The sequence below is a fragment of the Crinia signifera genome, chromosome 19, assembly GCF_055691185.1.
Source record: "Crinia signifera chromosome 19, ASM5569118v1, whole genome shotgun sequence".
NCBI lineage: Eukaryota > Metazoa > Chordata > Amphibia > Anura > Myobatrachidae > Crinia > Crinia signifera.
In genome coordinates, this window is record NC_139226.1 from 46,633,331 (window position 1) to 46,660,067 (window position 26,737).

The 26,737-nt window shown below is 43.6% G+C and overlaps 1 protein-coding gene across 8 annotated transcripts in view; it reads left to right on the plus strand.

Annotated features, from left to right (window-relative positions):
• LOC146042478 (epsin-1-like) overlaps positions 1–26,737 on the plus strand; it is a 91,248-nt gene that overhangs the window by 53,967 nt on the left and 10,544 nt on the right. For 5 of the 8 annotated variants that reach the window (XM_083162473.1, XM_083162474.1, XM_083162476.1 and 2 more), the window contains one exon: positions 6,284–6,385. The exons of the other annotated variants lie outside the window; for them this stretch is intronic. In XM_083162473.1, the coding sequence (XP_083018599.1) occupies positions 6,284–6,385 (102 nt within the window). The remainder of the gene's footprint in view (positions 1–6,283; positions 6,386–26,737) is intronic. 8 annotated transcript variants of the gene reach the window in all.

Consider the following 26,737-nt stretch of genomic DNA (forward strand, 5'->3'; position numbering starts at 1 on the left):
TTTTTCTTTCACTACTTTCATTAATGCATAAAAATGAATAGAATACATTTAAAATTATTGTATGGTTCCTGCACTACAGATGTGACCGGCTTTTTCTTTGCCGCCAGCAGGTCGCGATTGCAATGTATGTGTGAGCAATTCCAGCGCACATTCGAGGGCATGGTGGTCGTAGCAAAAAACTTGTCCCAACTGTGTTCTGTAAATAGAACTTTAAAATATTATTTTACTTCTGCACTTAACCTCCCATAAAGCCATTAGATATTTACAATTTTTATTTATTGCCTGGTTTCCACCATATATTGCAAGTATGTAAAAGCCATGTTTTACATACAGAATAGGTATCCAACTCATTCTGTACAAAAAATATCCTAAAAAATACATCAAGTTTGGATGGGGAAGAGTCCTGGCAGAATAGACTTATTGGCAATGTGATAAAATGCCACATCTGCTTTTGGTGCTAGTGGGGAGTGGCTCTCTGACCAGGGGGTGGTGGCTCTCTGACCAGGGGGGGGGGGGGGGGGGGGAGGGGGGAGGGGTTGCTCTCTGGCTCCCTGGTAGTGGGCCCTGGCTTTCTAGCAGTGAAGTCATTTAAATGTTTTTCTACTTGAGACTCCATGGCAGACCTGAGGTGAGGGTTACATCTTGGTCAGCTGAGTAACGATGGGAAACGTTGACAACCCCTGGAGGTATATACCGTGACTCTTCCTGTCACTGCTTGTGGATGACACAGAAGTGGAAATAAATTGGGTGTACTTTTTCCCCTGTAAGGTTCTTTGGAGCAAAGTGCTTTTCTTTGCTCATAATACATTTGGCTGCATGTACCTCCATCTGTATTAAGCTCCTAAGTGGTCAGTACATGTACCTGCTACATATTAGTTTTATAAGACTAGTAAGCCCGAAAGCTAGTCTGCTACCTTCTGTGTGTTGTGCATGTGTGAGAGAGAGATGTAGTTTCACTCTCTGCCAGCAGGTGGCAGTGTTTCGGAGACTCATGGACACTAGACACATATATAGGTGATATACCTACTGGCAGCTGTACCTATGTTTACCTAATTCTAATACACTCCCTTCCTGTACCTACATGCAGCTCCCCTCCTATGTTTCATCCCTCTGGTCATAAATGTAGATACAACTCTTCCTCAGCCTCCTGGTCTCTTTCCTGTTTCTACATCTGCGCTAGTTAGAGTAGGGCTACTTCTGAGAGGACTCACCTAGGACAAAAGCTGCAGATGGTAGATGTCCCACCAGGACAAGGGTTGGCTCGCAAGGGCTGTTCTCCACTAACACATGTAATAGACCTTGCGTACAGATATTTTTTTAGAACTTTGGAAAGGCCTGCACTAAGCAGCTATGGCCTAGAGCTGTACAACTACAGTCTGTGCTGCTGGCTTCATAAGGGCAAGTCTGCGCTCAGAGCAAGATGTCGGAAACCCATTAGGCCGGCTACATCACAGGCTGCTGCCTAGGGAGCCTGCCCAATGAAGCTGAAGGGCATCCATTCTCGGTAAGCCCAGTGGATAGATTTAAAGCGTACCCTTGAGTGACTCGCATCGCTTGTCATGATTCATGCAAAGTTCCTTTTCCAGATCCACATGGATGTTCAAGTATGAAAAAAAAAAAAAAATTGTGAACAGCTTATGTCAACCTTTTTTCGTGTCGACTTTTGCCATGTCAACCCTTTGACAATGTTGTCCTAAGCACGTCGAGATTTTGGTATTGACCCATTGACTTTTGGCCTATACGTGGTAGACCGATCATACAGATCCCAAGCCCCTTCTAGGTGTGTTTACTATTTTATTTATTAACCGTTTCTTATATAGCGCACACATTCTGCAGCACTTTACAGAGAATATTTGAACATTCACATAAGTCCCTGCCCCAGTGGAGCTTACAACCTATATTCCCTACCACATGTACACGCACACACATTTCTAGGGTTAATTTTGTTAGGAGCCAAATAACCTACCAGTATAATTTTAGATTGTGGGAGGAAAACTGAGAACCCGGAGGAAACCCACGCAAGCACCAGTAGAATATACAAACTCCACACAGTGAGAGCCATGGTGGGAATGTAACCCATGACCTTAGCGCTGTGAGGCAGTAATGCTAACCATTACACCATCCGTGCTGCCCAATAGAGGTTTCATTTATTTGTCATTTCCTTCTGTTACTAGTGTTTAGCCTGTCAAGGGGAGGAGAACCAGCAACACTCATTACTGTGTTTGATTACGTATTGGCTGCATCCCTGTGAAATACTGTGCTGAAGTACTGTAAACCTCTCAAGGGGATAACAAGACAAGACACCGATAGATGTGAATTATATAGAAAGCCTTTCCTCAGAGAAATTCATTTGAAGACTAGAATAGTGGGAAGTATAAATAGGTGGGGAGAACATTTAACCCTGAACTAGTAGATGTATTCTTTAAATCCATTAATCAAACCGAATATGCATTAATAATACAGTATATGTTTTCTACATGTAAAATACAGGATTATTATTTTTCTAAGTAAAACGTTACATCTAGAGCTTTATTGTACATACTGGATATGGAATGTAATCTGTTGGAGAATTGTCCAACTACCGTATATACTCCAGTATAAGTCGACCCAAATATAAGCCGAGGCACCTAATTTAAAACTGGGAAAAATGAATGACTCTGGTATAAGCCTAAGGTGGGAAATGCAGCAGCTACTGGTAAATTTCCCTGCTGCGGCTGCTCCCACTGCATACGACACCGCAGGCTGCTCCCCCTGCATAGGACACAGCAGGCTTTGCCACTTCTTTCCCTGTACAGATGCTATTATTAACTGCTCCACCGGGGGGTTTGCGGTTGCCGCTGACCGGCTCCACGGGGGGAGGGGGTGTTCGGCAGCAGCTGACCTCCTCCTGCGGCAGCGGGTGACTTACTACACGGGTTGCGGGTACCGCTGCCCTGCTATGCTCTGTAGCGGCCAGGCCTCCTGCACTAAGTCCTCATGTCCTAAGTGCAGGAGGCCGGCGGCCATGTTCCCTAAGCCGCAACCATGTTATTAAAGCCACTGACTTGAGTATAAGCAGATGGGGTTATTTCAGAAGAAAAAAAAAAAGGGCTGAAAAACTCTGCTTGTATGTATATACGGTAATTTCAGAAGATGAAGCTATAGGTTTTCCTTCAAGAGCATGAGAACACGGATTCTGACTACGCACAAAGTATATTTACGGAAGCTCTGTAATCAGCAAAATTGCTATACAATTACAGGACGGGGGTAATTTTATCAGCAAAACCACTCTACAGTTACAGGATGGAGGTCTACTTAAAGATCCTAGGTCAGAAAAGATTTGTACTGATTACATGTTTCCATGGGTAAAACAAGTAACATGGCAAAGATGCAGAAGTTGCATTGACAATATGTATAATATTTAATAAAACTAAAAAAATGATTTGAAGACTAGAAAATGGACTGGCCCTTTTTAAAAAAAATTAAGACTATTAGGTTTGAGGCTCAGAGTGCATAGTTACAGTGGGGGCAGCAGATCAGCAATTTTAAATACAAGATGACTACTGTAATCTGTCCATTGAAAGGTTTCTGAAATCGAACTGGACATGGTGATTTAAAGAGGTACTGAAGATGGTACACATTGGTTATCTGTGGTGGAATACAAAGCAACGACTCAAGAACGCCAGTGCCCATCACTTGGCTTGATGGTGACCAGATAATTCACCACTTTAGCCCGTTCTGTCTCTGTGAAGTGTCGGGAATGAAAGCCTGACCTGAAGAGGGATCAATAAGTTGTGAGAGGGGGCGGGCTTTGAGAGAGGGTTGGGTGTCAATCTTTTGTTTCGGAATTTGCTTCATTCCTGCATGCTTGAACAGTGATGGCGAGATACCAGTAGAGGAGAGCCTACAGGTTTTAGTTCAGGTTGGAATGTGCGTGGGAGGCGGATCTTTACTTATTTATATGGATTTAGGATCTAGAGGGTTCAGTTAGGAAATTGAACATTAACACGTGTGTGTGTGTGTGTGTGTGTGTGTACATGTGGTAGGGAATATAGATTGTAAGCTCCACTGGGGCAGGGGCTGATGTGAATGACCAAATATTTTCTGTAAAGCGCTGCAGGATTATGTATGCCCTATATCCGGGGGTGTGGTATGGGACTCCGACAGTCGGGATCCCGACAGTCATTATGCCGACGTTGGGATCCCGACTGGCCGGAGTCAGACAGCATGGCGAGTGCAAAAAAGCCCCTTGCGGGCTCGCTGCGCTCGCCACGCGAGCCACCTATTCTATCCTCCCTCTATGGGGGTCGTGGTCCCCCACGAGGGAAAATAGCGGGTGGCCGTTGGTCACCCGGCTGCCGGCGTTTTGACAGTCGGGATGCCGACGTCGGGTAAATGACTGTCGGGAACCCCTCCGGCACCCATATCCGGGTTTCTCAAACTCTGTCCTCAGGACCCCCCAACAATGCACATTTTCCAGGTCACCCGGCAGGTACACAGGTGCACTCATTACTCAGACACATTTTAAAAGATCCACAGGTGGAACTAATTATTTCACTTGTAATTCTGTGAGGAGACCTGCAAAACATGCACTGTTGGGGGTACTGAGACTGAGATTTATTAAGCTCGGTGAAGTGATAAACTGTCTGGTTTTTATCACCGGCCAATCAGCTGCTACCTGTGAAGCTACAGGCTTGGTTTGAAAAATTACAGGTAGGAACTGATTGGCCGGTGATAAAAACAAGACAGTTTATCACTTCAACGAGCTTAATAAATCTGCCCCTGAGAAACGAGTTTGAGGACCTGTGTCCTATATAAATAACTAGTGGTAAGCCATGTCTAATTGAGACATGGGTTATTATTACAATAGAGTTGACAGTCGCATAAAACTCTGAACAATTTATGTAAAGTATCATTGAAGCGGCCTCACTAAAACGCCCAGGCTCAGTGAAACCTGTGTGTCTATGCGGCCACCTGCCTGAGGCAAGTGAAACAAAATCCCAGATAGGCAGCTACTTGCGTCGGCTTAGTTAGTTAATTCGATAGCCCCCAGGAATGCAGTTACCCATGGTAAATTGCTATACTCCTATAGTATGACTGAACCCCCCCCCCCCCCCCCTAGTTGGTGAGTATTTGGAGTAAGGAGATGCTGCCATTGATGAGTCCATGCTATTTGTTACATGACTTGGACTTCAGATGTGCCCTCATACACCTATCCATGGAGAGATTCCCGTCTTGCTTCCTCACCGTTATGCCTTAGTATGGATTTAGTGTACTAGTATTGTCTACTTTTGCTTCAACTTTGCTATATTTTTTTTCCTCTTGTGATTTTTATGAAAAAGTAGCACAATGGAGACAAATTAATTACCTCAGTTTTCTGTCTGTTCATTTACAGGGCTCAATCCAATTACCTGTGAAGAGGGAGAGTTGTGAACACTGGCAAGGCAATTTGTCCCACCCCTATCTGGCCTGATCTCCCTCCAGACTACGTTTTGTACACAGCTCTATGGGGCTGTGAATGAAAATCTGCGAGTCTGGCTGTGGCGTAGGTGCTGCATAGTGCCGCACTTGTACCGCAACTTCATCACAGGTAATTGGATTGACCTCATAGGTGAAGTACCACTAGAAGCCACATGACGGACCAAATTACTCCTTTGTGTGATAAAGGATGTCCTAACAGAAAGTGAAAGCAAGTTTTGCAGGGACACTGATTTGTTTCAAACTTGCTGGATATGTAGAGAGGGAGCTGGGAAGACTGAGATTGGAGGTAGGAGCAAATGGTGACTGGGGGTGGAGAGTTTGGGCTAAAAACTGTCTCCGCTCAATGTGAAAGTACATTGTAGAAGCCGTCATTTTGACAAGCTTTTTACTAGTATTTGATAGCATAGTTGATGGCGTGCTAAGCGTATCGGTTTGGCGTGATTGAAAGATAGGTGTACTGGATGTGGACACCGCAATATAGCCTAATTGGTAGCAGTCCTCTGAAACGGAAACACTGGATTGGCCTGTTTGCTGGACGCCTTAATGAGGGAAATATCTGCCAAAAACAACACATTATTATTATTATTATTATTATTATTTTTGTTTCCACAGGAAATATTTGACATTCTGTTTTTGTTGCCAGAATTTGGTATTGGTCACTTAATCTGTAATGTGCGGTGTACCCGTTTGGTGCAAATCGGGCGATCATTTTCCTTCATTGTTTTTAATATATTGACTGTCCTTTTTGTGGAGTTTGTTTTGTTTTTAACATGTTTGTCTTTGTGTATGTGCCTGTCTCTGTCCGCCCCACCTGCCTCCTTAGCCAGTGCCACCTTTGACCAGTTCATCAGTTCTGCAGATAAGGATGAGTTTTCGGATTTTGACAACCTGAGGACTGCCCTACCCCAGTCAGGAAGCAGCACAGGTTTGGGAATGCTCTCTTTCCTACCTGCTTGCTTACTGTGATTCCCTTTTGCCGCTTGCTTTATTGCTTTGTGCGTGTCTTCAATATATTGCTCTATGCTTCTCAAGGCTTTGGTTTTGTGTTGTTTTTGCACTTTTTATGTTTCAAATCCTCAGGGACCAATCTGTAAGGAATTAATGATTTTTTTTTTTTTGTATTTCGCTTGTTTTTTTCTTTTCTATTTTCTTCCTTTTAAAAGGCATGCAACATGTGCATCACATTCAATGCTGTTCAGCTTTTAAGAGCCATATTTTGTTGATTTCACACATTCTGCTAGATGGTATTTTAAAATAGGTAAATCTTTCTGGTTCCTTTTGTAAAGCTGTGCGCAAAATTATAATTATTATTTAGCTTTATGTGTATGGCGCCGCAAGGGATCCCTAGCACCCAATTACAGAATACATAAACGAATGGTACTTGTGTAATATCTGGGCGCCCTCGCTGCGCTCGCCATGCTTCGGGCTCGCTGCGCTCGCCACACTATATAAAATCAACTCCATGTGAAGTTGGATAGTGGGGGTATGAAATCACCCATGGGTGACTTTACAATGAAAAATCGCATTGCATGCCTTAAGTAGTGGCATGCGATGAAAAAATCTGGCGCCCAGATAATACACAAGTACCAAACGAATAAGCAAATCAGTGACTGACAGTTGAATACAATAGAGGACAGGTACAGGGTACAAAACCATAGCTGCATCAGCGGAGGACACTGGAATATAAGTATCAGGGTTGCAGAAACCCGCAGGATTTGGTGCCATCGATGGTTTAAGTAATAGAAGAAAAAGCACACGAGGGTCCTGCTCGTGAGAGCTTACTGTGTTACCTAAAGTTAAAGTAGGCCTTTGATCTTTTACAGCCCGTTCTTATTGGACAAGATATAGGGCCGGATGTGTTGTGGTGTGATGCAGGCCGAACTTGGAGGTTCTTTTAAAGGGGATAACCATTTGCAAGGCAAATTTATGCCCTGTAACTGACTGCCCCTTAAAATAACTTGGAGCCCCCTCATACCTAATTATACACCAACCCAGAGCACCTTCAATGCCAACCCCAAGTCTTTATGCCCTATATGCCTGCCTGGAGACCACCTTTATGCTCATTTTTATTCCAGCCAAAACCCACTATCATATGCAAACCCTAAGACCCCGGATGCCCCAATACGCGTTCTTGATTGCAAAATATCCTTCCTGTGGCCTGTTTCACCTCTTCAACATTTCTTCCCTGGCTCGGCGTGTCCGTCACTCTGTAGTCCTGACTGAGTTGAAGATAGCAGGCCAGATGATGGTGCAGACTTACATAGGCCATAAATACTTTCTACAAGCAGGCAGACCACATGGGGGTGCACAGATGCCCACAAATTTCACACACCATTCTTGTGGGGTGAGTAAAGGTGCCCATACACTAGTAAGATTTATCTGCAGATCTGGCTGGTTGGAACAAAAACATGGTTATGGATGAGTGTCAGTTTGTCAGTTTTCCAGCATTTCCAAGCAAATGGTCAACTGTCATTTGCTCTCATCCATAACCAGGTTTTTGTTCCAACCAGACAGATCTGCAGATAAATCTGTGTGTGTATGGCCACCTTAAGACTTTGGCCATTTCTGGACTGTCCAGACAGGATAATAACCATATCTGTGATTGTAGCTTATCTTCATAAAGTAGCAGTCACGGTTTGTGTGTGTGTGTGTGTGTGTGTGTGTGTGTGTGTGTGTGTGTGTGTAAAGCTGGCCATACATCAGAAAGATCGATCTTAAGATCGATTGCGCTCATGATTGTGTACAATTTCCCTTGAAATCCCCGGCAGTCCTTGGTGGTTTTTGGACACACAATCTACTCACAATCCATCATACAATCAGTCATACAATACATCTGCTGCATGATTGTGCACACAAGATGTGCACACAATCTGCATACAATCCATCTTATGATTGATTGTATGATTGTGTACACAAGATGTGCACACAATCTGCATACAATCCATCTTACAATCGATTGAGATTGTATGATTGGGTACAATATCTTTCTGATGTATGGCCACCTTAAAGAATGGGTACCCCAGACTGCACACTCTACTAGGGTCCCCTGTTAGGTGGGATCGAAGTTTTAGAAATGCAGAAAAGGGTTCAGAGGGCGCTCCAAAACAATGAACAGTTTTTTAAAACCTAAATTTAATAAAATATTAATAAATAAAATGTTATTCAGTGTAACAATGCAATGAAGTAATTTTGTTCACAGATGTCAACATGTGAACGAATGCGGACCAACGCGTTTCATCACGACCGTGACTTCATCAGGGGCAATATAAGCAGAAACCACTGCAAATTACAATAAGCCATAATGAATCATACAATACAATATTCATAATATTTACACAGTACTTTCTAAAATGTGAATACACCACTGATAATTGAAAAGGAGTATTTGGAATATTTGTCTAAAGGTCTTATGAATAAGCTACATATCTAATTAAGAAGGGTATGCTACTCATGAGACCTTTAGACAAATATTCCAAATGCTCCTTATCACTTCTCAGTGGTGTATTCACATTTTAGAAAATACTGTGTAAATATCATGAATATTGTATGATTCGTTATGGCTTATTGCAATTTGCAGTGTTTGATGTTTATATTGCCCCTGATGAAGTCACGGCCGTGACGAAATGCGTTGGCCGCATGCGTTCACATGTTGACTCTGACATCTGAACAAAATTACTTCATTGCATTGTTACACTGAAATTTTATTCATTGATTAATATTTTATTAAGTCTATGTTTTAAAAAAAACTGTTTTGTTTTTTTGTAGCGCCCTCTGAACCCTTTTCTATATATATACAGTGTGTGTGTGTATATATATAGGTGTGTGTGTGTGTGTGTGTGTGTGTATAGATAGATAGAGATATATATCTATATCTATATATATATATATATATATATATATATATATATATATATATATATATATATATATATATATATATATATATATATATATATATATATATATATATATATATATATATATATATATGTAATGTCCTGCGGCCAAGCAACTCCACCAATAAGTCCTCTAGGTCCCGGTGCAAACCAATAGCCTGTTCACAGGCATATGCAAGTCACGTCCCACTGTCGGTGCAGTGAAGGCAGCACACGGTCAGAATATAAACGATAAGGCAGGAAACACTTTCAGCAACGTTTCGATTTTATTTTCAAAATCGTCATCAGGCATAAAACATAATGACAAGTGCTCACCTTATATCCCCCACTCCATCCTGCACGCTCCAGCACGTCTCCCGCCGATGGACTCACGCATCACCAGTGCGCGCCAGCGTCGCGTCCGTCGCCATGGTCACGTCGTCAAACGTGATTCCCACACCATGGCAACCGGCGCTGACTGCTAGCGTCACACCTCGTTCAGCGGAGAACCAGCGTACGGGCTCCAAAGTGACATGCGCACAAATTTAAAAACAAACATAGCGGAAGTGGTGATGGACATAATAGTAAAGACACGGAGGCATATCAAATACATATTACAATCAAAATAATAATTGTATAAACATCAAATGACGGTAGTATCAATTCAAAAGAATAACTCTACTGTCAAAATACACAATCGAATAAAAAACATACAAAACACATAAAAATGCAAAAAAATCCAAAACAGAAAAATCTCACGGTAACCCAATCAACCCTCATATACTAGAGAATAGGTTTATAAGAGACAGTTTATAAGAAAGCATGTAGCCCTAAGTGATCGTTCAAGCCATAAGGGACCATGGTTCTCAAACGGTGTATCCACCTGGATTCACACCGGAGGAGAGCCAATGATCTATTGCCACCTCTGAGACGCGCTGGAATGTGGTCTATAATTATATAGTGCAGGTTTGCCATACTGTGACCGGCTAGGGCGAAGTGCCTCGCCACCGGCTGGTCACTAGTACCAGCAAGAATGGCTGCCCGGATGGCAGTACGGTGTCCAGCCATCCTATCCCTAAGATTTCTATCAGTTTTGCCTACATAATGAAGGCCACACGGGCAGGAAATTAAATATACAATAAATGCAGTTGTACAGGTGACTTTGTCGGATGGAATAACGTTTTCCTGAAAATGGATGACAAAAACTATCCCCCACAGTCATACTTCTGCATGTAATGCAATTTAGGCAACGGAAGCATCCGTTGCGTCTTCCCAGAAAGGTGGTAGCCCGAGGCATGGTGACAGAAGATGTAATGTCTGTCCGTACCAGCCAATCACGGACATTTTTGCCCCGGGTGTAACATGGCATAAGTGACACATCCGTCAATCCCAGACTCTCATCGGTGCTCAGCAGTGGCCAATGTCGTCTGGAGATTTGGCGGATAGTATCACTCGCCGTACTAAAATGATTCACCCATGGCATCTTTTTGCGGGTCTCTGCATTTTTAACCTTCGGTACCAAAAGTGCTTCTCGTGGCTGAGACAAAGCTTTGTTTTTAGCACTCACCAGAAGATCATAATCATACCCACGTATAACAAAATTTCTTATCATATCATCAATCTGTAGGGCGGCCTCATCCCTATTAGTGCATATTCTGCAAGCTCGAATAAACTGGGAGTAGGGCAACCCAAATTTAAGTGGTCTGGGATGATGACTGGCTGCATGTAAGATCGTGTTTCGATCAGTAGCTTTCTTAAAGAGGGAAGTGGTCAGTATCCCATTATCCAATTGCACTGCTACATCCAGAAAATTGACTTTTTTAGGATGAATCTCAAAGGTAAGTTTTAATGGAGATGTCGACTGATTGTGTCGCCCTATCATGTCGACAAATTCCATTTCAGTGCCCGTCCACATGAGAAAAATATCATCGATGTATCTGACATAGAAGAAGATCTTGTCAGATACATCGTGATTGCTGAAGAAAATTTGTTCCTCTGCCACAAACATATACGCATTGGCGTACGATGGGGCCACATTGGACCCCATCGCACAGCCAGAGCGTTGGAGGAAGAACTTCCCATCATGTATAAAAAAATTGTGTGTGAGCAAAAGCTCCAACAGACTGCAGACAAAATCAATCGAGGGTCCAACATATGACATATTACCATCCAGAAGTGATCGTACTGCCCGTATACCATCATCATTGGGGATGACCGTATATAGGCTGGATACGTCAATAGTGCATAGCAGACATTTAGATGGAATATTGATCAAGGCAGATAATTTGTTAATAAAGGACGTAGTGTCCAACAGATATCTCTCATGCTGTACAATACAAGGTTGCATTAATGTGTCTAAAAATACAGCACTGTTTTGGAACAAAGAATCATTAGCGGCTATGATGGGCCTACCAGGTGGTGTACTGGAGTTTTTATGTATCTTCGGGAGCGTGTACATGACCGGTACCACCGGCCATGCAGGGATAAGAGCATCCCCCAAAGATTTCCCTATGACCCCATCAAACATAGCCTGATCAATCAAATTTTTAAGCAAGATTTTGTATGGACCAGAAGGATCCCTCTGCAGTAACATGTATACCTGTGAATCTGAGAGCTGGCGCTCAATCTCAGCCTTATACGTAACAAGATCTTGTATCACTATTGCCCCGCCCTTATCTGCGGGGCGAATAGTGATATCACGGTTCTCAGATAGTTTCTTTAAAGCTCGAAATTCACATTCTGAAAAATTGCTATTAACATGTTTATTAGTGGCAGAATTCACAAAAGTCTCGACATCATGGTTCAACATTCTAGAGAACATTTTTATAGACACATTGTTGGTTAGGGGGTCAAATTTAGAGCGAGGCTGCAACTTTCTCAATTGCATGGGGATTTCATCAACCCGGGGCCCACCCCCAACAATAGCAACAGTGTCCCTTTTAGCAAAATGTTCATGTAAACGAAGTTGCCTGTTTAATCGATATTTCTCGATCTGCCAAGTAAAGTCATTAAACCGTGTCGTGGGTACATAAGATAAACCCTTACTTAGAACTTTAATCTCATCAGGGGATAAAGAGTAGGAAGAGAGATTGAAAATTACCGTGGCCTCCTGTTCAGTGGAGGCCTGCCGGGTTTTCTTCTTTCTCTCCCTCTTACCGCCTCTTCTGGTCTTGGCTCGGGGTCGCTGAGCAGTTGATGACGGGTACGCACCCCTAAAGGGGCCAGAGGCCTAGATGAGGGTCCCCCCCGTTGATGATGCTGTTCATAATCCGAATCGCTCGTGGTATAATTGTCCTGAGAGCGGCCGGCACGGGAATAGGGACGGCGGTATGGTCTTCTATGACCTGGGAATTGTCCTCTATTGCTGTTGTTATCGGATTTGGTCCAAGCATAGACTGTGTTGTTGTCATAGTCGCTGGCTACTTTCTCCAATTGAACTGTCTCTTATAAACCTATTCTCTAGTATATGAGGGTTGATTGGGTTACCGTGAGATTTTTCTGTTTTGGATTTTTTTGCATTTTTATGTGTTTTGTATGTTTTTTATTCGATTGTGTATTTTGACAGTAGAGTTATTCTTTTGAATTGATACTACCGTCATTTGATGTTTATACAATTATTATTTTGATTGTAATATGTATTTGATATGCCTCCGTGTCTTTACTATTATGTCCATCACCACTTCCGCTATGTTTGTTTTTAAATTTGTGCGCCTGTCACTTTGGAGCCCGTACGCTGGTTCTCCGCTGAACGAGGTGTGACGCTAGCAGTCAGCGCCGGTTGCCATGGTGTGGGAATCACGTTTGACGACGTGACCATGGCGACGGACGCGACGCTGGCGCGCACTGGTGATGCGTGAGTCCATCGGCGGGAGACGTGCTGGAGCGTGCAGGATGGAGTGGGGGATATAAGGTGAGCACTTGTCATTATGTTTTATGCCTGATGACGATTTTGAAAATAAAATCGAAACGTTGCTGAAAGTGTTTCCTGCCTTATCGTTTATATTCTGACCGTGTGCTGCCTTCACTGCACCGACAGTGGGACGTGACTTGCATATGCCTGTGAACAGGCTATTGGTTTGCACCGGGACCTAGAGGACTTATTGGTGGAGTTGCTTGGCCGCAGGACATTATACATTGGTGGGCTCCGATGCAGGAGAGGAGACCATTTGGCCGATAGCACCCCAGAATTTATCTATCGATTCCAGGACTTCATTCATCTTTTGATGTTATTGGACATTGTCCATTGCTTTTAAATTCCATGGCGGAAGGAGGGTTTAGTGAGGATGCGGCCGGAGGATGCATTAATTTGGCCAAACTCACACAAGGTATCCTGATTACATTCTCTGAGTCGGAAGCTGATGATATGCTTTTCAAAGAGGTTGGTGATGATATGACTGCCAAGACTCCTGAAGCCATCTACCGTGACCTACTTAAGCTTAAACAAAGGGAATTGGACTATTTCTATCATGGCGTGACCTTGACTAACTACTACAAAGAAAAACAGATACCCCGCGGCTTTAGAGTCAAAAATTGCCCCACTATAGTCCGACAGAATCTGGCCTTCTGCAAAAGGTGGATAGGGGTACTTAATAAATGTAGTTTTGACCTAATGCTTCTTGTCATCGAGGAAGCGGGTCGTGAACTTAAAGAGGTACGCAATAAGATCGCCAGCTTTGAGACTGAACACAAACAATTGCTTGAGTCTGCGGCTGAACAGTGTGAGAAGCTTAAAGGACAACTAGCATCTTACAAAAATGATCTCCTCCAGTTTAAAAGAAAGAAATTGGAGAAAGTAGCCAGCGACTATGACAACAACACAGTCTATGCTTGGACCAAATCCGATAACAACAGCAATAGAGGACAATTCCCAGGTCATAGAAGACCATACCGCCGTCCCTATTCCCGTGCCGGCCGCTCTCAGGACAATTATACCACGAGCGATTCGGATTATGAACAGCATCATCAACGGGGGGGACCCTCATCTAGGCCTCTGGCCCCTTTAGGGGTGCGTACCCGTCATCAACTGCTCAGCGACCCCGAGCCAAGACCAGAAGAGGCGGTAAGAGGGAGAGAAAGAAGAAAACCCGGCAGGCCTCCACTGTACAGGAGGCCACGGTAATTTTCAATCTCTCTTCCTACTCTTTATCCCCTGATGAGATTAAAGTTCTAAGTAAGGGTTTATCTTATGTACCCACGACACGGTTTAATGACTTTACTTGGCAGATCGAGAAATATCGATTAAACAGGCAACTTCGTTTACATGAACATTTTGCTAAAAGGGACACTGTTGCTATTGTTGGGGGTGGGCCCCGGGTTGATGAAATCCCCATGCAATTGAGAAAGTTGCAGCCTCGCTCTAAATTTGACCCCCTAACCAACAATGTGTCTATAAAAATGTTCTCTAGAATGTTGAACCATGATGTCGAGACTTTTGTGAATTCTGCCACTAATAAACCTGTTAATAGCAATTTTTCAGAATGTGAATTTCGAGCTTTAAAGAAACTATCTGAGAACCGTGATATCACTATTCGCCCCGCAGATAAGGGCGGGGCAATAGTGATACAAGATCTTGTTACGTATAAGGCTGAGATTGAGCGCCAGCTCTCAGATTCACAGGTATACATGTTACTGCAGAGGGATCCTTCTGGTCCATACAAAATCTTGCTTAAAAATTTGATTGATCAGGCTATGTTTGATGGGGTCATAGGGAAATCTTTGGGGGATGCTCTTATCCCTGCATGGCCGGTGGTACCGGTCATGTACACGCTCCCGAAGATACATAAAAACTCCAGTACACCACCTGGTAGGCCCATCATAGCCGCTAATGATTCTTTGTTCCAAAACAGTGCTGTATTTTTAGACACATTAATGCAACCTTGTATTGTACAGCATGAGAGATATCTGTTGGACACTACGTCCTTTATTAACAAATTATCTGCCTTGATCAATATTCCATCTAAATGTCTGCTATGCACTATTGACGTATCCAGCCTATATACGGTCATCCCCAATGATGATGGTATACGGGCAGTACGATCACTTCTGGATGGTAATATGTCATATGTTGGACCCTCGATTGATTTTGTCTGCAGTCTGTTGGAGCTTTTGCTCACACACAATTTTTTTATACATGATGGGAAGTTCTTCCTCCAACGCTCTGGCTGTGCGATGGGGTCCAATGTGGCCCCATCGTACGCCAATGCGTATATGTTTGTGGCAGAGGAACAAATTTTCTTCAGCAATCACGATGTATCTGACAAGATCTTCTTCTATGTCAGATACATCGATGATATTTTTCTCATGTGGACGGGCACTGAAATGGAATTTGTCGACATGATAGGGCGACACAATCAGTCGACATCTCCATTAAAACTTACCTTTGAGATTCATCCTAAAAAAGTCAATTTTCTGGATGTAGCAGTGCAATTGGATAATGGGATACTGACCACTTCCCTCTTTAAGAAAGCTACTGATCGAAACACGATCTTACATGCAGCCAGTCATCATCCCAGACCACTTAAATTTGGGTTGCCCTACTCCCAGTTTATTCGAGCTTGCAGAATATGCACTAATAGGGATGAGGCCGCCCTACAGATTGATGATATGATAAGAAATTTTGTTATACGTGGGTATGATTATGATCTTCTGGTGAGTGCTAAAAACAAAGCTTTGTCTCAGCCACGAGAAGCACTTTTGGTACCGAAGGTTAAAAATGCAGAGACCCGCAAAAAGATGCCATGGGTGAATCATTTTAGTACGGCGAGTGATACTATCCGCCAAATCTCCAGACGACATTGGCCACTGCTGAGCACCGATGAGAGTCTGGGATTGACGGATGTGTCACTTATGCCATGTTACACCCGGGGCAAAAATGTCCGTGATTGGCTGGTACGGACAGACATTACATCTTCTGTCACCATGCCTCGGGCTACCACCTTTCTGGGAAGACGCAACGGATGCTTCCGTTGCCTAAATTGCATTACATGCAGAAGTATGACTGTGGGGGATAGTTTTTGTCATCCATTTTCAGGAAAACGTTATTCCATCCGACATAAAGTCACCTGTACAACTGCATTTATTGTATATTTAATTTCCTGCCCGTGTGGCCTTCATTATGTAGGCAAAACTGATAGAAATCTTAGGGATAGGATGGCTGGACACCGTACTGCCATCCGGGCAGCCATTCTTGCTGGTACTAGTGACCAGCCGGTGGCGAGGCACTTCGCCCTAGCCGGTCACAGTATGGCAAACCTGCACTATATAATTATAGACCACATTCCAGCGCGTCTCAGAGGTGGCAATAGATCATTGGCTCTCCTCCGGTGTGAATCCAGGTGGATACACCGTTTGAGAACCATGGTCCCTTATGGCTTGAACGATCACTTAGGGCTACATGCTTTCTTATAAACTGTCTCTTATAAACCTATTCTCTAGTATATGAGGGTTGATTGGGTTACCGTGAGATTTTTCTGTTTTGGATTTTTTTGCATTTTTATGTGTTTTGTATGTTTTTTATTCGATTGTGTATTTTGACAGTAGAGTTATTCTTTTGAATTGATACTACCGTCATTTGATGTTTATACAATTATTATTTTGATTGTAATATGTATTTGATATGCCTCCGTGTCTTTACTATTATGTCCATCACCACTTCCGCTATGTTTGTTTTTAAATTTGTGCGCCTGTCACTTTGGAGCCCGTACGCTGGTTCTCCGCTGAACGAGGTGTGACGCTAGCAGTCAGCGCCGGTTGCCATGGTGTGGGAATCACGTTTGACGACGTGACCATGGCGACGGACGCGACGCTGGCGCGCACTGGTGATGCGTGAGTCCATCGGCGGGAGACGTGCTGGAGCGTGCAGGATGGAGTGGGGGATATAAGGTGAGCACTTGTCATTATGTTTTATGCCTGATGACGATTTTGAAAATAAAATCGAAACGTTGCTGAAAGTGTTTCCTGCCTTATCGTTTATATTCTGACCGTGTGCTGCCTTCACTGCACCGACAGTGGGACGTGACTTGCATATGCCTGTGAACAGGCTATTGGTTTGCACCGGGACCTAGAGGACTTATTGGTGGAGTTGCTTGGCCGCAGGACATTATACATTGGTGGGCTCCGATGCAGGAGAGGAGACCATTTGGCCGATAGCACCCCAGAATTTATCTATCGATTCCAGGACTTCATTCATCTTTTGATGTTATTGGACATTGTCCATTGCTTTTAAATTCCATGGCGGAAGGAGGGTTTAGTGAGGATGCGGCCGGAGGATGCATTAATTTGGCCAAACTCACACAAGGTATCCTGATTACATTCTCTGAGTCGGAAGCTGATGATATGCTTTTCAAAGAGGTTGGTGATGATATGACTGCCAAGACTCCTGAAGCCATCTACCGTGACCTACTTAAGCTTAAACAAAGGGAATTGGACTATTTCTATCATGGCGTGACCTTGACTAACTACTACAAAGAAAAACAGATACCCCGCGGCTTTAGAGTCAAAAATTGCCCCACTATAGGCCGACAGAATCTGGCCTTCTGCAAAAGGTGGATAGGGGTACTTAATAAATGTAGTTTTGACCTAATGCTTCTTGTCATCGAGGAAGCGGGTCGTGAACTTAAAGAGGTACGCAATAAGATCGCCAGCTTTGAGACTGAACACAAACAATTGCTTGAGTCTGCGGCTGAACAGTGTGAGAAGCTTAAAGGACAACTAGCATCTTACAAAAATGATCTCCTCCAGTTTAAAAGAAAGAAATTGGAGAAAGTAGCCAGCGACTATGACAACAACACAGTCTATGCTTGGACCAAATCCGATAACAACAGCAATAGAGGACAATTCCCAGGTCATAGAAGACCATACCGCCGTCCCTATTCCCGTGCCGGCCGCTCTCAGGACAATTATACCACGAGCGATTCGGATTATGAACAGCATCATCAACGGGGGGGACCCTCATCTAGGCCTCTGGCCCCTTTAGGGGTGCGTACCCGTCATCAACTGCTCAGCGACCCCGAGCCAAGACCAGAAGAGGCGGTAAGAGGGAGAGAAAGAAGAAAACCCGGCAGGCCTCCACTGTACAGGAGGCCACGGTAATTTTCAATCTCTCTTCCTACTCTTTATCCCCTGATGAGATTAAAGTTCTAAGTAAGGGTTTATCTTATGTACCCACGACACGGTTTAATGACTTTACTTGGCAGATCGAGAAATATCGATTAAACAGGCAACTTCGTTTACATGAACATTTTGCTAAAAGGGACACTGTTGCTATTGTTGGGGGTGGGCCCCGGGTTGATGAAATCCCCATGCAATTGAGAAAGTTGCAGCCTCGCTCTAAATTTGACCCCCTAACCAACAATGTGTCTATAAAAATGTTCTCTAGAATGTTGAACCATGATGTCGAGACTTTTGTGAATTCTGCCACTAATAAACATGTTAATAGCAATTTTTCAGAATGTGAATTTCGAGCTTTAAAGAAACTATCTGAGAACCGTGATATCACTATTCGCCCCGCAGATAAGGGCGGGGCAATAGTGATACAAGATCTTGTTACGTATAAGGCTGAGATTGAGCGCCAGCTCTCAGATTCACAGGTATACATGTTACTGCAGAGGGATCCTTCTGGTCCATACAAAATCTTGCTTAAAAATTTGATTGATCAGGCTATGTTTGATGGGGTCATAGGGAAATCTTTGGGGGATGCTCTTATCCCTGCATGGCCGGTGGTACCGGTCATGTACACGCTCCCGAAGATACATAAAAACTCCAGTACACCACCTGGTAGGCCCATCATAGCCGCTAATGATTCTTTGTTCCAAAACAGTGCTGTATTTTTAGACACATTAATGCAACCTTGTATTGTACAGCATGAGAGATATCTGTTGGACACTACGTCCTTTATTAACAAATTATCTGCCTTGATCAATATTCCATCTAAATGTCTGCTATGCACTATTGACGTATCCAGCCTATATACGGTCATCCCCAATGATGATGGTATACGGGCAGTACGATCACTTCTGGATGGTAATATGTCATATGTTGGACCCTCGATTGATTTTGTCTGCAGTCTGTTGGAGCTTTTGCTCACACACAATTTTTTTATACATGATGGGAAGTTCTTCCTCCAACGCTCTGGCTGTGCGATGGGGTCCAATGTGGCCCCATCGTACGCCAATGCGTATATGTTTGTGGCAGAGGAACAAATTTTCTTCAGCAATCACGATGTATCTGACAAGATCTTCTTCTATGTCAGATACATCGATGATATTTTTCTCATGTGGACGGGCACTGAAATGGAATTTGTCGACATGATAGGGCGACACAATCAGTCGACATCTCCATTAAAACTTACCTTTGAGATTCATCCTAAAAAAGTCAATTTTCTGGATGTAGCAGTGCAATTGGATAATGGGATACTGACCACTTCCCTCTTTAAGAAAGCTACTGATCGAAACACGATCTTACATGCAGCCAGTCATCATCCCAGACCACTTAAATTTGGGTTGCCCTACTCCCAGTTTATTCGAGCTTGCAGAATATGCACTAATAGGGATGAGGCCGCCCTACAGATTGATGATATGATAAGAAATTTTGTTATACGTGGGTATGATTATGATCTTCTGGTGAGTGCTAAAAACAAAGCTTTGTCTCAGCCACGAGAAGCACTTTTGGTACCGAAGGTTAAAAATGCAGAGACCCGCAAAAAGATGCCATGGGTGAATCATTTTAGTACGGCGAGTGATACTATCCGCCAAATCTCCAGACGACATTGGCCACTGCTGAGCACCGATGAGAGTCTGGGATTGACGGATGTGTCACTTATGCCATGTTACACCCGGGGCAAAAATGTCCGTGATTGGCTGGTACGGACAGACATTACATCTTCTGTCACCATGCCTCGGGCTACCACCTTTCTGGGAAGACGCAACGGATGCTTCCGTTGCCTAAATTGCATTACATGCAGAAGTATGACTGTGGGGGATAGTTTTTGTCATCCATTTTCAGGAAAACGTTATTCCATCCGACATAAAGTCACCTGTACAACTGCATTTATTGTATATTTAATTTCCTGCCCGTGTGGCCTTCATTATGTAGGCAAAACTGATAGAAATCTTAGGGATAGGATGGCTGGACACCGTACTGCCATCCGGGCAGCCATTCTTGCTGGTACTAGTGACCAGCCGGTGGCGAGGCACTTCGCCCTAGCCGGTCACAGTATGGCAAACCTGCACTATATAATTATAGACCACATTCCAGCGCGTCTCAGAGGTGGCAATAGATCATTGGCTCTCCTCCGGTGTGAATCCAGGTGGATACACCGTTTGAGAACCATGGTCCCTTATGGCTTGAACGATCACTTAGGGCTACATGCTTTCTTATAAACTGTCTCTTATAAACCTATTCTCTAGTATATGAGGGTTGATTGGGTTACCGTGAGATTTTTCTGTTTTGGATTTTTTTGCATTTTTATGTGTTTTGTATGTTTTTTATTCGATTGTGTATTTTGACAGTAGAGTTATTCTTTTGAATTGATACTACCGTCATTTGATGTTTATACAATTATTATTTTGATTGTAATATGTATTTGATATGCCTCCGTGTCTTTACTATTATGTCCATCACCACTTCCGCTATGTTTGTTTTTAAATTTGTGCGCCTGTCACTTTGGAGCCCGTACGCTGGTTCTCCGCTGAACGAGGTGTGACGCTAGCAGTCAGCGCCGGTTGCCATGGTGTGGGAATCACGTTTGACGACGTGACCATGGCGACGGACGCGACGCTGGCGCGCACTGGTGATGCGTGAGTCCATCGGCGGGAGACGTGCTGGAGCGTGCAGGATGGAGTGGGGGATATAAGGTGAGCACTTGTCATTATGTTTTATGCCTGATGACGATTTTGAAAATAAAATCGAAACGTTGCTGAAAGTGTTTCCTGCCTTATCGTTTATATTCTGACCGTGTGCTGCCTTCACTGCACCGACAGTGGGACGTGACTTATATATATATATATATATATATATATATATATATATATATATATAATCACACACACTTTGAGAACTAGGCGCATGTGTTGACCGCTTGTGACCTCCAGGGGTAGCTCGGAGTGTCTGGAATCATCTTCTATATATAATGTTCATAAATTGATTAATGCCTATTTATTTATTGTTTAAAATGCATACCGCACATGAACAGTACTGTATAGGCATGCTCTGCGACTTACAGAATTTCTAAGCTAGCATTCCGTGGTCTACCTTTTATATAGGAAATATAATCTATCTATACACATTTATTATTAGAATAACAAATGTGAGCGACGCTGCCATTTTTTTTTTTTTTCAAATCCTGAGCATTTCTCGCAGATGTTGGCATTCAAAGGTTTCTTTATATTTGTATGTTTTAAAGAGCATTGGACATTGGCATATCCAAGTAAGGCTGTAATGGTGGCCATTTGGGCGGTTTCGGAACATTGGGTGGCAGTTTATGCAAAGTCCTATATATTTGTACAAAGAGCAAAGGATCAAATAATTTTAAGGTTACCAAAAATGTTAAAGGGGCCGACTAGATGGGTCAAGTAAGTGGTTCTTATTTGCCGTCTGTTTGTATAAAGCATTGATCCTATTTTAAGATGTCAATGACAAAAATAAAAATAATGTTCATATAATGTAAATATCCATAATAAAAAGGGTTAGTAATGATCTCTTCTAGAAATATTGTAGATTAACCCCTTCCCGACATTTGACGTATATATAAGTCATGGCCGGGAAGTACTTCCCGACACATGACGTATATATACGTCATGGCTTCAAACTGTCACTGCGTCTAGAGACGCAGTGACAGAGGGACGATGTCTGCTGTCCCTGACAGCAGACATGTCCCTGCGTGCCCAGGGGGTGCTGCGATGCCGCCCCCCCGTCGGCGATCGCTGTGATTGGCTGTTCAGTGTGAACAGCCATTCACAGCGTTTTCCTGTGTTACCAGCGAATCAGACGCTCGGTAACACAGGTGTCAATCACCGCCGGGCGTCAGGGGACATGAGGGGGTCATCGGTGATGACGACACCTCACCCCACCTGCCCCCAAGGCTGTGATTGGTCCGTGGGACCCACGGACCAATCACAGCCAAGGCGCGACATTTAAACTAACGGTGACTGCGCTGCAGACGCCATTCCGGTCTGGAATTGCGTGCAGAGCGGTCACCGTGCCTATCTGCCGTGATACTGACCTGATCCTTGCAAATACTTACCTGATCCTTGCAAATACCTTACCTGATCACCTGATCACTGCTTGTAGCGTGCTGGATGCTTCCTGGATCTGACTTCTTGTGACTTCCTGCTGCTGCTGCAGTGTGATAGAGAGAGATAGAGAGAGATAGTGACAGAGAGTGCTATATTTTGTGTCTGCTACCCCCCCTTTTTGGGGGTGCAGGGTGTTTTTTTTATATATATATAACTGTCAGTGCTGCTGCTGCAGTGTCATAGAGTGATAGATAGTGATAGATAGTGAGAGATAGTGATAGAGAGTGCTATATTTTGTGTCTGCTACCCCCCCTTTTTGGGGCTGCAGGGTTTTTTTTTATATATATAACTGTCAGTGCTGCTGCTGCAGTGTCATAGAGTGAGAGATAGTGAGAGATAGTGAGAGATAGTGAGAGATAGTGAGAGATAGTGAGAGATAGTGAGAGATAGTGAGAGATAGTGAGAGATAGTGAGAGATAGTGAGAGAGAGAGAGAGAGATAGTGATAGAGAGTGATAGAGAGTGCTATATTTTGTGTCTGCTACCCCCCCTTTTTGGGGCTGCAGGTTTTTTTTTTATATATATATAACTGTCAGTGCTGCTGCTGCAGTGTCATAGAGTGATAGAGAGAGAGAGATAGAGAGAGATAGAGAGAGATAGAGAGAGATAGAGAGAGATAGAGAGAGATAGAGAGAGATAGAGAGAGATAGAGAGAGATAGAGAGAGATAGAGAGAGATAGAGACAGAGAGTGATAGAGAGTGCTATATTTTGTGTCTGCTACCCCCCCTTTTGTGCTGATCAGTATATCTGTGCTGATCAGCAACTTTTTGGGGGTGCAGGGTTTTTTTTTTTTATATATACCTGCCAGTTGCACTGTCAGTTGCACCAAAGGTTGTGCACCTGCTGCCCCTCACTGGTAATCAGTGTCGCATCACTGATCACCTTTTTTTTTTTTTTTTTTTTTGAGGGTGCTGTGGGGTCTTTTTTTAATTTTTTTTGATCAAATTTTTTTGATCAAATTCCTGTTGCCTTTGAGCGCTGTTCAGTGACGGACGTTACTGACCAACATCTGTGCTCAATTTTTGGCGCAGGACCTTTTTTTTTTTTTTTTTTTTTTTTTTTGCACTACATACACACTACACACTACATACTACATTGAAATAAAGTTTGTACCCCCCTACACTATACACGTGTTGAAACATTTCACTACCAGAAACACAAAAATAAAAATGGCATCCCAAATGTCATCCCAAATGTCATCCCAAATGTCATCCCAGTCATCCAGAAGAATGTATTCAGCGGAGGAGGCATATGCCATGCTTGCTTCTGACTCTTGACACAGCCAGTGATGCAAGCGGGGAATTTGAAGGATTCGCCTTAAGCTCCTCTTCCTCCTCTGGTGATGAGGGACCCCCTCAAAGACGCCCCCGTAGAGCAGCTGCGCCCCCCCCCCCCCCCAATAATTGATCTCGTATGGACCCCACCACCAGACAATTTTGAGCCCCAGGTTCCTGAGTTTTTGGCCATCCCAGGAATCCAATTTGATTCCACAGGTCTCAGAGAAATTGACTTTTTCAAATTATTTTTCTCTGATGATTTTATAAATTTAATGGTGGACCAAACTAATTTATATGCCCAGCAGTTTATTGCTCAAAACCCCACGTCATCATTTGCTAGGTGGACCCCTGTAGATGCAGTAGAGATGATGACGTTTTGGGGTCTGGTGTTTCATATGGGCATAGTAAAAAAGCCAGAAATTAGGCAATATTGGAGTACAGATGTTCTGTACAGCACCCCATTTTACCGTATGGCCATGCCCCGGGCTCGATTTGAGACGATCCTTAAATTTTTGCATTACAACGATAATGCACAGTGCCCACCCAGAGATGATCCCACCTTTGACCGGCTATTCAAAGTCAGGCCGGTCATTGATCATTTCAGTGCCAAATTTGAAGAGATGTACATCCCAGATAAATTCATTTGCATAGACGAGTCCCTTATACATTTTAAAGGAAGGGTTAAATTCCGCCAGTACCTTCCCAGTAAGAGGGCAAGGTATGGCATAAAAATGTATAAGCTGTGTGAAAGCACCTCAGGGTACACTCACAGGTTTAGGGTATATGAAGGGAAGGATTCAAGAATTGAACCGCCAGAATGCCCCCCCTCCCTCGTAGGTGTTAGTGGAAAAATTGTCTGGGATTTAGTGCACCCCTTCCTGGATAAAGGTTATCACCTCTATGTGGATAACTTTTACACTAGCATCCCCCTGTTTAAGGCCCTTGGTTCAAGAGGTACAGCAGCTTGCGGTACTGTGCGCAATAACCAAAGAGGCCTCCCAAAAACGCACATTGCCCAAGTAATGAGAAGGGGTGAAAGCAGGGGAATATGCACCGAAAATATGTTGTTGGTCAAATATAAGGACAAGAGGGATGTCCTTATACTGACAACAATTCACGGAGACAGTACCACCTCCGTCCCTGTACGAGGTACCAGTACCCACACCTCAAAACCTAATTGTATCCTGGATTACAATAGGTACATGGGCGGAGTGGATCTTTCAGATCAGGTACTGAAGCCGTACAGTGCCCTGCGGAAAACAAAAATCTGGTACAAGAAGCTGGCCGTGTATATCATCCAGATGGCACTGTATAACGCTTACGTGCTATTCCGTTCTACCGGCCAGAGGGGGACATTTATGCACTTTCAAGAGGAAGTCATAAAGGGCCTAATATTTGGGAACCAGCAGGCAGAGGGCCCCAGTACTTCTAGTACTGGCCCCCGTATTGTACCAGGGCAGCATTTTCCGAACGAAATCCCCTCCACTGTAAGAAAGGGCAGGACACAAAAAAGGTGCAAAGTTTGCTATAAAAAGGGAATAAGAAAGGAAACTATTTTCCACTGTGAAACTTGCCCCGACAAACCCGGCCTATGTATAAAGGAGTGTTTTAAAATATACCACACATGTATGGATTATTAGGTTCATCATTTCACCGTGCTTCGGGGTTCTTGCTAATGCCACATAGCACCCACCAACATTCCACCAGAATCTGAGCTGCAAAATCCAAAAATCACTCCTTCCCTTCTGAGTCCTGCCATGCACCCAACTGGTATTTTTTGGTCACATATGAGGCATTGCCATACTCGGGAGAAATTGGGGCACAGATTTTGGGGTGCTTTTTCTCCTTCATACCTTCTGAAAATGAAAAATTTTGAGCCAGAACTGCATTTTTGTGTAAAAAAATTTAATTTTTCATTTTCACTGCCCAGTTGTATCAAAATTGGTGAAACCCCTGGGGGTTTGAAATGTACACTATACCCCTAGATGAATTCCCTGAGGGGTGTAGTTTGCAAAATGGGGTCACTTGTGGGGGGGTTCCACTGTATTGGTGCTTTGGGGGTCTTGCTAATGCGACATAGCACCCACCAACATTCCACCAGAATTTGTGCTGCAAAATCCAAATATCACTCCTTCCCTTCTGAGTCCTGCCACTTTTTGGTCACACATGAGGCATTGCCGTACTCGGGAGAAATTGGGGCACAGATTTTGGGGTGCTTTTTCTCCTTCATACCTTCTGAAAATGAAAAATTTTGAGCCAGAACTGCATTTTTGTGTAAAAAAATGTAATTTTTCATTTTCACTGCCCAGTTGTATCGAAATTGGTGAAACCCCTGGGGGTTTGAAATGTACACTATACCCCTAGATGAATTCCCTGAGGGGTGTAGTTTGCAAAATGGGGTCACTTGTGGGGGGGTTCCACTGTATTGGTGCTTGGGGGGTCTTGGTAATGCGACATAGCACCCACCAAAATTCCTCCAGAATCTGAGCTGCAAAATCCAAAAATCACTCCTTCCCTTCTGAGTCCTGCCATGCACCCAAATGGTATTTTTTGGTCACATGTGAGCAGGGCCGGTGCAAGGTTTCGTGACACCCTAGGCAAAAAGTCTAACCTTGCCTAGTGGTGGCGCCGGCCCTGCATGTGAGGCATTGCCGTACTCGGGAGAAATTGGGGCACAGATTTTGGGGTGCTTTGTCTCCTTCATTCCTTGTGAAAATGAAAAATTTTGAGCCAGAACTGCATTTTTGTGTAAAAAATGTAATTTTTCAGTTGCACAGCCCAGTTGTATCAAAATTGGTGAAACCCCTGGGGGTTTGAAATGTACACTATACCC